At 34.1% G+C, this 14,182-nt stretch overlaps 1 protein-coding gene and 1 long non-coding RNA gene across 2 annotated transcripts; both read right to left on the bottom strand.

Moving 5' to 3' along the window:
• Positions 1-70: 70 nt before the first annotated feature.
• Positions 71-1,136, bottom strand: LOC124460493. Its single transcript, XR_006954392.1, has 2 exons — positions 1,083-1,136; positions 71-1,017 (listed from the first exon to the last, which is right to left on the bottom strand). It is a non-coding gene; the product is annotated as an uncharacterized LOC124460493 (long non-coding RNA).
• A 248-nt stretch (positions 1,137-1,384) lies between these two features.
• On the bottom strand, positions 1,385-9,082 carry LOC6641447. The gene is made up of 4 exons (XM_002063996.3): positions 9,059-9,082; positions 2,393-2,466; positions 1,885-2,008; positions 1,385-1,809 (listed from the first exon to the last, which is right to left on the bottom strand). The coding sequence occupies exons 2-4, from the start codon at positions 2,460-2,462 to the stop codon at positions 1,599-1,601; spliced, it is 405 nt and encodes a 134-aa protein (XP_002064032.1). The 5' UTR covers positions 2,463-2,466; positions 9,059-9,082; the 3' UTR covers positions 1,385-1,598.
• Between the last annotated feature and the right edge of the window lie 5,100 nt (positions 9,083-14,182).

Genomic DNA, 14,182 nt, shown 5'->3' with positions numbered 1-14,182 from the left:
TCAATACAAAGAAATGTTTCTTTAATTCGAAGAAAAACTTAAAAATTCAAGAGATAACGACGAGGAAAACTTCAAATAAAAAGTTATCTCTTTTTCATTATAAGTACATTTATATAACTAACTAATGATAAGTGCTCAATTGTCGATAATTTATAGCCTTGTTTTTAAATTGCGCCCAAAGTTTGTTGTGTTCATAGGCGGATCCCAGCGGGGGAACTGCAATAAGCCCACCAAGAATTCGATTTTTGGAACATATAAAGAAGATTTGGAAAATTCTTAAAAGCAAAATTTCCCCCATTTCACAGTGCTAGATCCACCCATGTCGACTTGTGGCTCTCCTGAATAATCCTTTTTTTTTCGTAACTTTAGTGCTGGATAATTTGTTAAAACAAATTCAATTTCCTGCTCAATCAATTCCATTATTTTCACATGATTTGAGATAACTCTTTAACATTTTCCGTCTTTGAGTTCCTTATAATTTGACATCTTTATTCTTCATTCGCAATTGTAAGCCGATTTTCAAATATTATGGGAGACATTATTTTTGGTAATTTCATTTTGAGAGGTGGCCCTAACTAATTTGATCAATTTACCACAAACAATCGGAGTAAAGTCAATTAGCTGAAAATCCTGACGTTGAGTAATACAATCGTTTATCATTTCTTTAATATTTTTTTCCGACTTTAGAAGAACTTATCAGACCCTTCAATTGCCAAATTCTCTTGCCCCTTTTTCCATAAATTGCCCCACAACTTGTAATGCTTTTCCATTGGAATCGATGATCTTGTTGGCAAATAGTTCTCTCTGTAGAAGGAGCTATGTTTAGATACCTTGAAATATCAGCAACTTTTTACGTTTTAGTATAATTTTTGCTTTTTCTGTCGCAAGAAATAAGTTTTCGGATCTTATTGCAGGGTGCACATTCGTGTGTCAGTGTCTGGGAATCCCCTTTTAACGAAATAGTGATTTTACGCAGCTGTTTTTAGCCGCACGCACATGTTTATTTGGGATGGAGAGCTAGTTACGAAATACACATTTAAATTAACAATAAAAAAATATATAACAACGGAAAACATAATTACCAAATATAACTGTAAAACCACAAAATTAAAAAAAAATCAAGCTAAAGACGAGAGCGCAGGCGATAAAACGTTATCGATAATTTAAATGGCAACTGATCGAAACGCAAATTGAGTCAACCACGATAAAAGCTTATCGATAACTGAAAGGGAAATTAATCGAATGGCGTTGCCAACTCTTTTTATTCAAACTTTTGAAAAAAACCAACTGCCTTGAGAACAATCTCAACTGGTTCTTATCTTTCCTTAACGATAGATTGACCAATGGCTAACAAGTTAACAAAGGAAGAAATTAATCTCATCAATTAATATCAATAGGTGTGTGCAATGTAGTTTTATTTTATAGTTAATAATAATGTTTACATGTTTGTTGCAACTATTTATACTAGACAACGATAACAAAACAATGTATAAATATACATATATACATAATTGTAGATATTTGTATAATAATAATAACGACAGCCAATGCCATCTCAGTCTTATAATTTTTGTTTTTCAATAAAATCACGTTGCATATTAATACCTTTCCCTTTCGATAACCACCACAGCTGAGGGCCATTCTTTATCCTTATCATTATCCTGAACGCGTAAGGATAATGTGCTCTCGGCAAAGGCGGCATTTAGATTGCCTCTGCCGGCCACTGGTGGACTCGTCATGGTCAAATCAGTGATTGTAGCTGGTGGTGTTGGTGTTGCAGCTCCAGCTGTTCCACTTTGCCGGCGTTTACTGTAACGTAATGGAAGGAGAATGGAGACCGTTACTTTTTGAATTATCACTCGATTGCAATTTGAGATTTCATACTTTTTGTGATTGCGACAGGCGACCATGGATACAAGCACTGCCAGAATTATAATGCCAGTTAATAGTCCAGAGAGACCAGCAACCATGGTCAATAGGGGTTCCCCATCCGAGGTGACCTTGCTAACTGTGGCACGTGATGTGAAAGTGTCAGAGTGGCAGGTGGATGATGTAGCAGAAGAAGAAGAACCGTAATTTTCATTTAATTTTAGTACTTATGTTATTATAAAAATTTGGATGTTTTTTTTTTTTTTGCCTATTTTTATTTGTTTTTGTTGTTCCGTTTAATATTATTTGTTTTTTGTTTTCTTTTCTGGTTATTGTTTTTTTTTTTGTTTTGTTTTTTTCGCGCCGCGTTGTCGTCTGCGTTTTCAGGGCCAAAGCGATTGAACTTCAACGGATTGAGAATCCGGTTTGCAATTCAATTCACCTTGTACTTGCACTCTCCGACTTGGACGCACTTCCTCAAGCAGTGCGACTTTCTAAACCGGAAATCGGCTTACACACTCACCCGAATCCTCATCGAAAATGCGTTTGCTATTGCTGCCCGTGGCCGTAACATAGTTTTCCATCTGTTCCATGTTGCTGCATGATAACGACGATGATAATGATGATGATGAAATTAACCAAAAAAAAAAAAACAAAAAAGAAAGACAAGACTATTATAATTATATGTACATATGTATATATCTGTATATGTATATTTGTAATATTGGCCCAGTTGCAGCAACCGCAACACGGCCACGCTCCGCTGCTGCTAATGGTTGGCCAATCTCTGGGCAAGCAACTCCCAACCCTCTGGCCCCGCCCCCCATTAACCTGCTAATTAATTGATTTGATTTGATTTGCTTCGCCACCGCCGCCGCAGCCGCCCCTCGCCCTAGATCACAGCATTTACCGCTTATCAGTTGCCGTTAGAGTTACGGCAGCAGCAGAGGCAGCGGCAGCGGCAGCGGCTGCTGCTGCTTCTGTTCGTCGCTGATTTATTTGGCTTTAATTAATTTCATTTAATTGTTTACAGACATTTTTGCTATGTTTCGGTAATAGACGATCAGACAACAGAATAATCAAAATAATAAAACGAACGACACTAGGCTACAAATCAAGGGAATCAAGAGTCATTCATTTCTTAGTTTGTTTCTTTTCCCGCTGTTTCTAACCTTAAAAAATGAGTCTTTTATTTCCCTTTTCTCGTCTATCTCTATATTTATTTGAATTATAAAGTGTAAAACTTAATTAATTGATTTGTTTTTAAAGAGCTTAAGTTTTAGCTTGAAATTGTATTTTGTATTTCTTCCGTTTTATATATTAAGAGACACATAAAAATTGCAATTAAATTTCGCATTTAAATTTAGTTAACAGCTCTTAACCAGTTTTTCGGGGCTTCTGTGTTTTGTTTGTAGGCGGACACGTGCCAACAAGATGAGAAATAAATAATTTACATGTTTTTAAAGAATAGTTAAAAATGGTGAAATACATTTTTTTCTTCTTTTTTTCTTCTCTTTTGCTTTTTAATGACTGTCGAAATGTAAAGTTTTAGACAAAAATTGGCAATCATGATTTGAATTTGTGAATCGAGTCTAGTGTAGATATGTGATTTGCATTACAAGTGAATAGAACTATCAGAAACTATATACATATATGTATGTATATATATATATTCGTATCCGCTCAAAATGGAACGGGAATGGGGAATCGGTAATCGCATGCCCGTCGGGCGAAATGGCTGGAGAAATGCGAGCACGATTTTGCTATGTTAATCATTTAAATTATTTAATCATTTTAATTTTATTTTTTTTTTTGTTTTATGCGATCTCTGCCGTTGTCTCTGGCAACGATTTGCAAGTTAATTGCACAAAATGAATAGTTTATAAATAAATAAATACATATATGAAATATGACCATTATACAGTCACATGAGTTTTAATTAAAGAATATCACAAAAAGAATAAACTATCTCAAATTTTTGGGCCCGAACAAATGCAATTTATTGGTGATAATTTGCCAATTCAAATAAGATTAATGGAAAATTTAAATTAATAAATACATTTTTATATACACTCTAAAGTCTATATCTATAAAATTCTAACAGAAAAAATAAAACCCAAACGCTCCACTTTCACACTTCTGACTTGCATTAATTTGAAAGTCAAGCACCAACCGCGCGCACAGCACTTGGCCAAGTCGAAAACACTTACAGAAAGAAACAAAAAAAAAAAATAGTTAATGAACCACAAAGTCCAAGTGAAGATTTCAAAATTCAAAACCGACAAAAAAAAATAACTGAAAAATTAAATTCAAATAACGTTGAACTGATGCCGCCGACACTCAGAGTACGACTAATGCGGTGCTACGTAAAGCCAAAACGTTACTTTCGATTGCGCCTAAACGAGGCAAGGCATGGCGAGGCGTGGTGGTGGGCGGTGGTGGTGGTGGTGGTGGTGGTGCTGGCGTCGGTGGTGGTTGGTGGGAGAGGGATCTCGAGTCAAACAGCAGCTCCAAACGATGCTGATCGTTGAAAATCTGTGGGTCTGCGGATTGAGGATTGGGCATGTAGGGGATGCTGTTGCTCTCAAGTTCAACTTTATGCTGCCTTTGAAATGATCTTAAATTCTAGAAATTCTAGACCCACACTCAATGCCAATTCGAGTTCTAGTTCTAGGTCTTAGACACACTCACTCACTCATACACTACTAGTCAAAGCATTTTGTATGTGTGTGTGTGTGTGTGTGTGTGTGTGTGTGTGTGTGTGTGTAGTAATGCATTACTCATTTCTACATAGAATTTCGTTTAGCATCTTCAATTGATAAGCTAGACAAATATAATTTTTACACAATTCGATAACTAATTGTAAGATATGATATACAAAAATGTAGCATAACAAAAGAATTTTTCTCTCATGTCATTCCAAGTGGTTTCAAAAAAAGAAAATAAAAAAAAAACGCGATATCTCCATCTTCATCTCTCCGCCTCCGTCTCCGTCACTCGAAGTCAACAAGTGTTTTCGCCGTGACGCAGATAATAGCATTTGTGTATAAACATTATTTAACAATTCATATATGTATATCTACCAAAACGAAAACCGTTGTACCAATTGGCAACTGGATCCATAGATTAGTCATATATTTATTTGAACTATTTTAAACTTAGTCATTTGTATCATAAAATAAGTCTTAAACACCTAAACCCAAACTATATAAATAAGATATTTAGAAATATTTATTGGAACTGTATTAAACTTAGTTAGTCGTTAAAAATTCAAAGCTCAAACAATTGTTTCATGATCTGTATTTCATTACAATCTTTTTTTTTTTTGGCAACTTTGGCGTACTTTGACTTTTAATGCACTGATAAGAATCTGATTCGTTTTTATAATCATCGAGGAGAACACACAAAATTTCTATTATTAACATATCTTAGATCAAGTTATAATAATCTATTTGCGTGTCTGCCATGGAATTGAGATTTATTTGAAATGACGAATCATATTTATATAGTAAAAACCAATCAAAAAGTACGCCTAGTTGATAAGATACTTATACTAAATTGTTTTCTCGTGGTTTGTTAAGAGCGCACACAAAAAGAGTATGTTTGTATATAGAGACCAACCTATAGACTACTTAAATATAAATAAGAAGTCGCAACGACTTTGGTATACCATGCATTAACTAAGAAAACGGTTTGAAGAATAAATAACGCAAAGTCTATCTCTCTCACACTGGCAGATACTTAAGCATCCCCTTGACATTTGGCATTAATAGCTTGACTATTTTTTATTAGAATTTTATGAAATTTACTAGGGAGATTAATATTGATAAGATATATAAGTGTCCTAAATTTAAATAAAATAGCTAAACAATTTCTTCCAAAAAATACAATTTGTCAGAATAGAAAAAATTAAAGTGATTTCCATGTGATGGCCAACAAGTTGAGAGATACCTTAACTCGTGTAATGGGTGAGAAAATCTGTTGTAGTTGAACTAGGTAGGCGTAGAAGGGCGTGACAAAAACAAACTTAATCTACATATATACTATACGAGACTTTCTATTCAAATTTGGTTGCTCTAGCTTTTATAGTTTCCAAGATCTAGATGTTCATACAGACGGACAGGTGGGCGATCCTTTACGATTACGATTTCTGGTATTGGAAATGTTTTCCTTTGCCTGTTACATAGATTTTGGTGACCTTAAATATACCATGTAATCCTATATGAGCATGGTGTCAATACTGTTTTGTGATCTATAACTTTCCAATCATTATAAACGCAACTCATTCACGTTCTGCCATCTCATCTCCGGTGCGTGGCACGTACATAGTGGGCGGACGACTTCTCTCTTTCTCCCTCTCTCTATCTCTATCTCTTTCTCTATATTACGAATAGTCGTACTTTCCCAAAATACAAAATAGACTGTCTCTCTAGATAAAGATACTCCAAAGATTAGGCAAGTGTGTGTATTGTGACGTCGGGCACTCAGTGGCATAGTACGCTATAGAAAACAAACACAAGTTTGTTTTAACACACAAATTCTAAATATATATTATTCTCCAATTCACCCAAAAGAGCGACCACAATCAGAATATGCAATCAGTAAATCAGAAGACGATGAAGTGTTTTAGTTGTTTGGTCGTTGGGTCGGTCGTTGGGTCGGTCGTTGGGTCGGTCGGTTGATTGGACGATCACTCGGATCAGTCGGTCCGGTCCGGTCGCCCGGTCGGTCGGCCAGTTTGCCTGCACGGTGATAATTGAGATCAGATACTCTACCAAGTACTCACTTACTTATTTGGGGCCCAGATAACGGTGACCATTTATTTATGGCTTTTACTTTCGCCATTCAAATTGTTTTTGTCACATGAATTTGCGTTTTAACATTTGCCAATTGTTGTTATCGTTGTTGTTATTTGTCTTGTCATACATAGATGTTAGTGAGTATTGTTTAGCTCGTCAGTCAGTCAGTCAGACAGTCAGTCTCTCTTTCTGTCTCTCTCTCTCTCTGGTTGTCTTTCTAATCGTTAGAGTTGTCTCTCGAAGTGTGCCTGCCCGGGCCCTTTAGTTAATAAACAATATATGTTTACAATCTGACAGACACACTAGACAAACGATTAAATAATAATATTGAATGATAAAACTCGAAGAAACAATTGTTTATTGCAACTCGAAACGAAGAAAATCAATACAGAATAGGTGCATATGCACCCAATTGAAAGTGTTTATTTTGTGGTAGGGGAAAAACGGTTTTCTATATCAAATTTATGAGGAATCAAATGGGGAGTAAAACTTACTCGCTTCTTCCCTTAACGATCCCTCCAAAAATCTTCTTCTTTTTCTTTATAATTCCATAGTTAGTCCCATTTGATGAAGAAAACCAAGAAATATTATAGTACTCACCGCTAGGAAAACACAATTATCATTGACCACATCAGAGAAAACCTTCATGCATTCAGTTTGTCTTTCTATTTGTTTAACGTTTTTCTAAAATTTTAATAACTTTTCTCTACAAAACACAATTAGCAATAATGCCAGTGAAAATCAGTGAGGTATATAAAGTTGGGAAAAAAGTTTTAAACCATTTCTTAATCTAATCTCTTTTCAAATGCCACAAGGCGGAAGGCAATTTATACATATCCAAAAGCCAATTGCTCAATAAGGCAGCCGCCAAGAATATCTTAAATATTTCTGAATATATACTATATAGATAGATAGATTTGTGTATACACATTCAAAATATTCAACGTTCATATGTACTGGGCCTAAATGCGTCGCAAACAATTTCTGGTCTTGCCAAAAATCGAGGCAAACGTATAAAATCGACTTTTTAATATCCTGTAGCAAAATTTTTTAAAATGATAATTGTAAAGCAATGGAATCCTGTCCCTTAAAGTATGCAATATGCTGCGTACGTATTCATTGTTTTAAACACATTTTTAACTTTTCTTATGTCATGTTACTTCAAATATCTTTATAATATTTTTGCTTTGAAGATTAAAATAAATTTGTTTATTTGCTTGAAAAAGCAAATTCTTGGGCTGCTTGTTACATACTTTAAGGGGCAAATATGCCCTTCTCAGAGCCCTAGTTCCGAAACAGCATATTTGATATATCAATTGCCCATGTGCAAATGTTTTTGAAAAATCAAAACTATTTCTTATTCTAGTACAAATCACAATCATTTTGCAATTAGTATTAAAACATTAACAATAGGAAGACAGGAAGAATTTTCCTTTTAAAACAAAAATTTTTAAATATTCGGCGGATAAAAAAAAATCTTCAAAGCTAACTTTGCTTGCGAAAATTATTAATATCGAACGCATACGAAAAGTTTTTGCAAATAGTGAATACACTTCCAGATTATTGCCTACTTTTGGGAGCAAATGTTTCTCATTCACACACAAAAACAAAAACCATATTTGTCCGAGTCAATTTCTTATCCAAGATTATTAAAGAAACTTCTCAACTTTTCAAAATCAATTGGCGAAGAGTCTATTGTAAGTAATGATTGAAAATTGAGTCTTAGGTCTAAAAATTCATTTTAAATATTGAGTTTTATGATGAAAGTTTCTTAGAATTCTTCGTAGAGACCAATTTTGGTGTAGGATTATAATGTTGTTTTTTGCATGTTTTCATTTTCTGAAAGGAAATTAAAACCTGTTTTCACTTTCGTTTCATAAGCATCTCAAATCGTTTGATTTTTGGTCAATAAAACAAAAAGCGATTAAAAATGTTGTACACTTATCCGAAATTCTTTATTAAACCTCAATAACCTTTTAGTTTTACTTTCTAATTAAGTTATTTGTTATTAATTTGTTTTAATATTATGAAAATCTTAGATATTTCAATGTTGCCAAGTCTTATGTGCCTGCACTTACAATATCTAAAGGGTATTTGGCGGTACTCATATATTTTGAGATATTTATGTATATATAGATGCCATGACATTTCCCATATAATTTGTATAGGAAACAGATTGTCTCCCATGGCGATAGTGCAAGTACCTGAATAACTATAATGTATTTAGTATTATCGTGATCGACAAACAGACAACAAAAAACCTTTTCACAAACTTATCAACGGGTTGACACAACTGAAAGGGGTTTGTTTGTAACTCTTTCATTTAACTTATTTGCAATTTGCAATTGTTGTTCACAAAAAAAGCTCAGCAATAAAATAAAATTACTAACGTTTTATCGCGCACTCTTCTTTTTTGTTGTTTCTTTCCGTTTTTGTTTTTTTCTTGTTTTTTTGGTGTTTTGTGTCAATTTTAATTTTATTTGCAACACAATTTAGTAGATAATTTTCAATAAATTACATTGGAAACATGATTTTTGTTGTTGTACTTGTTGATTGTTTTACGTTTTAACTTATATATAGATATATATATATATATATATATAGTATGTTTATTTTTCGATATTTTGGCTTTTGTGTTTTTGGCAACTGGCAACGTCAGAGGCATCTGCCCCAATGAAATGTATAAAAATTTGAACACAAAAGTCAATCTCTTTCTCTCTATCTGTATAGTACACATAAACATATATATATATATATATGTATATATATATATGTATATATAGGCATCTACAGAAAGACATGTGTGTGTGTAAAATGTTTTCTCATTTTGTTTATAAAAATAACCATGAGAATTAACCCAAACACACAAATTTATAAGACGTAGCAAGTGAAAGTGCTTTACAAAGTGAACAAATTTATCAAAATCAGGAACGGATCCAAACAGAATTTTAAATCGATTACAAATTTTGTAATGCCACACAAAAGTCAGCAACCTTTAAAATAAATTAGTGAAAGCTACAAAGAAAGATCGCGAATTGAAGGAATAGAGTGGAATGGATTTTGGGATGCTGTCAATCTCAGGATTTCAGAGAGAAAAAGAAAACAACAATAAAGCTTCAATCAAAATGAAAAGGTACGTTAAATTGAAATATTTGCCCGCTGGATTCCTCTCAATTTCCTAGAATAGTGAAATATCGATTTATATCTATATTGTCAGGCTCTTAAGTTCTAATTTCACATTCTTAAGATTTACTAAGTAAATCACTTTGTTCATAAGTAGTTTTTAGATGTGTAGAAAAAACTGTTTATAAATTTGTCCTGCAAGCATTAATTGTTTATTATTATTACTACATATAATTATAATATAAAACTATTAAGAAACTTAGCTTAGTGGCTACTAATTCTTGCCCGCCCCCGTTCAGCTTAAAAACTATTTAAAAACTTGTTAAGAAGTTTTGGTATGAACATTTATTTTCGGGACTGTTATTATTAAATTTAAAAAATAAAAACTATCACTTCCTTTTCATTATTCGATAATAATGATGATTTAACGAACCTTGTCCTTCTTTGGGGAGAGCAAAAAAAAAAAACAACTAGTGCATATTTTAAGATCAAAAAGTTTTAAATTAATCGGTATAAAATGGGTATGTATCTATATATCCACAGAGTGTGATGATAATTGTCTATGTGAATATTAGTGAGTATTTTAGTTAGAGTCGTTGAACAATTTGAATTGAAAATGAGTTCTTATGTTGGTTTAAATATGGCAGAAAGTGGATTAGAGGACGGAAAATGTTTCAAAGGAAACCGAAGTACAATGTTGGCAGGAGTTGGTGCTGGTGGGGCTGAGGCGTTGGGAAAGGGGGTGGGGAACTTAGGACAAACACGTTTGGTCTGTTAAGTCTATGTGCAAATATCGATGTTCGTTTCCAAATAGTTTATAGTAATAAACATTTAAAACTCAAGCCATAAGACATCATTTGGGAATTTCAACTCCTTTGTGGGACTCGGGAGAATAAATTCACTTTTTGTTGCATACTTTGGGGATGCCAAGGAAATAATAAATATAAACTATTTATGGTTCGATCCTTTTGTAACAACTTGCCATGGCTTACGAGGAGGCTTCTTTCTTTTTTAAATGTGTGGCAGATATGTTGAACATTTTGCCTCGTTAAGCATGATATCCAATCTGCAGCAGCTCTGAGGCAGATGAAGAAATTCATGCAGATGACTCACATGACTAGCATGACTTAGTTCTGGGTATGTCAGCAGAGTAAAGAGTGTATAATAGAGACAGAGACAGATTTCACTTTTACGTGGCATGTTCTGTGTGTTCCAAATTTCTTTAAAAATTTGCTAGAAGGCAAGAGAAATTCCAAAAACAAAATTGATATACACCATTTATAGTGCGGTAAAACTTGATATACGATACATAATAAAGAAGCTGTAAAGATTTGTCTAAAGTTTGAAAGTTTTTGGAGGGAGCCCAGAACCCCTGGACCCACCTCTTGGATTCGTCTCTGCTATAGGGCAGAAGCTTGCTTTACCTCTACAAAGGCTCCATTTAAAAATATTTGTCATGTGTTTTTCTTAACCCAAAAGATCAGATGATGAGGGGTTAGTTTCATGTTTGGAAGATCGAAGAAGAATTTGAGACATCATTAGTAGAGAAATTTTGCATTCTGGATCATATTTTTGGTTTTGTGGCTTGTGTATTTTTATAGCCATAGCAAATATTTGGGGAAAAAAACTAACACAATTAAATTCAATTTCGTCAGTAATCTTCTAAAGGCTTCAAATTTGGGCGGGGTCCTTGTCAAGTGCCTCTGTGACCGTTTTGAAAGCTCTCTGTCAAAGTAAAACAGTCGAGTAAATGACAAAAACAAAATGTTCTCTTGCACTTGGAGATATGGAGTTCAAGTCTAGAGGACTACAGGAGGCAAAAATTATCTGATTCTGTTTAATTTCTTATTCATTTTGTCAAAATAAAACAAACAATAACCCATGGATTCTCATGAAAATTCAAAACAAACAAAGGAAACAAGAGAAATTTACAAGGACTGAGAAAGCGAGGGTTTTGCGACCTTTAAGACAATTTTTATCCTTTCTTTCAACTCTCTAAGAAACTTATAACAAACTCCAATCAAACATTACAACAAATATCTATTGACTCTCGATCTAAACATATTCCAAATGCTGAATCATTTTCGACCAATTTCCGGTCTGAAAGGCGGAATTATGTTTTCCATCTGAGATGAGCAACCAACCTTGAATGCAACTTCCAGTTATCCAAAAACCCAGTCATCCAATCTTTAGCCGCTTGGCAACGATGTAACAAGTGTTTACATAAAGTCTAAACTGCCATTTAGCTATGAGTACTTGAAAAGATTGGTTTGGATGCATGTGCAAAAATCGTGACCGAATTGGCAAATTCCTAATTGCAGATATATGGCTAAACAGAAATAAGTAAATATTTATGCAAATATGCATTCGCCAGCGGTTTCAATTGTTCCAGCCAATGACGTCAAACCAAAACTAAAAATAAAAGACGGGCTTAAATACCCTGTAAAAACATACATATGTACTCCCCCTGACCATTCCATTTTGCGGGGCATGTGCAAAAAAGTGAAGAGTAATGAAAACGAAAACCGTTTTGATCACGCTAAATTGTCTCGCTGTGGTTGATAAATTACACTAATCGCTGTATTTTGCCGACAATTTAGCTCAGACGCCTACGCTTTCAAATTCGCTTCCGTCTTTCATCTCAACGATCTCTCTCTCTCTCTCCACCTCTCTTTGTCTCTCTCTAAAGAAAGTCAAATTGCAATCAATTATAAGAAACAAAAAGAGAAACCAGACATTTGACCTTTCGATGTGTGAGTAGGGATTCCGGGAGAAGGAAAATAACCCAATCTTCATTCGTTGAATTCAAAATATGAACTGATTTTATTTACTAAAGTACGGAGTTTATATAGGAAATCTTAGGCTCTAGTAGGTAACAATTGTTCTTAAGTAGATCTTATTCTAGTACGACTCACCCCACGCATTCGGGGGTTGAAAAATTATTATTATTTTGGGCACGGCGTCGGCCACTTGACATCCTGCCGTTGTGATCGTTTGGGTTAGTTTACAATTACAAGTGTTTGTTCCCACAACATGTGTGGCTGATTGTATTTCTAGTCATATGCTAGGTTAGTTGTTTTGTGACAAAGTACAGTTGTATTATATTTTCTTTAGTGCATCTGATTTGGTGAAGCCGCTTCAGATGAACCCGATGTTTATTCTTAAACAATGTGTTTTGTGGGTTAACTTTAAATTCTGCATTATTTTCTTTCGAGCATTTTGGAATATAAATAAAATATAATTTTGGAACCCAAAAATATTGAAATATATTCTCTGGCAAGGGCTTAGCCAGTTGTAGACAGGTAAAACAAGGTAGCTTTTGAATTTAACGCTTATTTTTGAAAGTTTCTTAAATTTGTATACCATGCACTCATAGGGTGAAGTGGTATATTGAAGTATGTATGTATACATATATGTAAGAATTTAAAAATTTTAGACGATACGGATAGTCTCAGTTCAATTTTTGTTTGCCCGTGTGATAATACAACATTAAAACAATATGTACGAAAATTTTCATCCAAAAATATTGAAAATTGAGTAGATATAGGCAATCTTCGGCGGGACCTCGTCACAGAATCATCGGAAATGAAAAATGAAGTAAGTAAGTCGACTCGCCGACTTGGGTATACCATACACCACGTGAAACAAATATTTAAAATTTCGAAAACCAAATGAATGTCTATTAAATTGTTTTAATATGCCTCATACCATATGCTATCTCGCTCACTCTACAAACACACGAGCACTCTAGCGCCGCCACTGGCCAACGGCCAATTCTGCCCTTATGGATCGCGTAGCAAAATACGTTCATACGTATCTATATTTAGCATGTTTCTAGTCCGATTTCAATAAAGTTTTGTAGTTTGGTAGAAATAGAGAAGTAGGCGTGGCAACATATTAAAATATATATATTTTGCGCGCATACTAAGCCAATATACATACTAAATTTGGTGACTTTAGCTTGGTTAGTTTTCGAGAAAATCAGTTTTGTTTAATTTGCGGGGGCGGAAATGGGCGTGGCAAAAATTTTAAATAGTCAATATCTGCGCGTTTATTAGGCTAGTTTACATACCAAATTTAATGTCGGTAGCTTTCATAGTTTTAAAGAAAATCTGTTTTATGTAAATTCCGGGGGCGGAAGGGGGCGTGGCAAAAAGTTGGAGCAACTATTTTCTGCGCGCTAACTAAACGAGTATATAAACCAAATTTGATGTTTCTATCTGTTATACTTTTCAAGAAAAACAGTTTTATGTAAATTCTGGGGGCGTAAGGGGGCGTGGCCAAAATTCCAATTAACTCTATATATTTACATACCACACGAATCTACATACCAAATTTGGTAGCTCTTATAGTCTCCGAGATCTGCGTGTTCATACAGACGGACGAACGGA

The sequence above is a fragment of the Drosophila willistoni genome (genome assembly GCF_018902025.1).
Source record: "Drosophila willistoni isolate 14030-0811.24 chromosome XL unlocalized genomic scaffold, UCI_dwil_1.1 Seg141, whole genome shotgun sequence".
Classification (NCBI taxonomy): Eukaryota; Metazoa; Arthropoda; class Insecta; order Diptera; family Drosophilidae; genus Drosophila; species Drosophila willistoni.
This window is presented reverse-complemented; position numbering and strand designations above follow the sequence as displayed.

Coding starts and splice junctions, on each gene's coding strand:
- LOC6641447 (XM_002063996.3), bottom strand. CDS start 2,462: ATGGAACAGATGGAAAACTATGTTACGGCCACGGGCAGCAATAGCAAA. Junction 2,009..2,392: donor CATTTTCGATGAGGATTCGG/GTGAGTGTGTAA, acceptor CACGTGCCACAG/TTAGCAAGGTCACCTCGGAT. Junction 1,810..1,884: donor GCCTGTCGCAATCACAAAAA/GTATGAAATCTC, acceptor ATTACGTTACAG/TAAACGCCGGCAAAGTGGAA.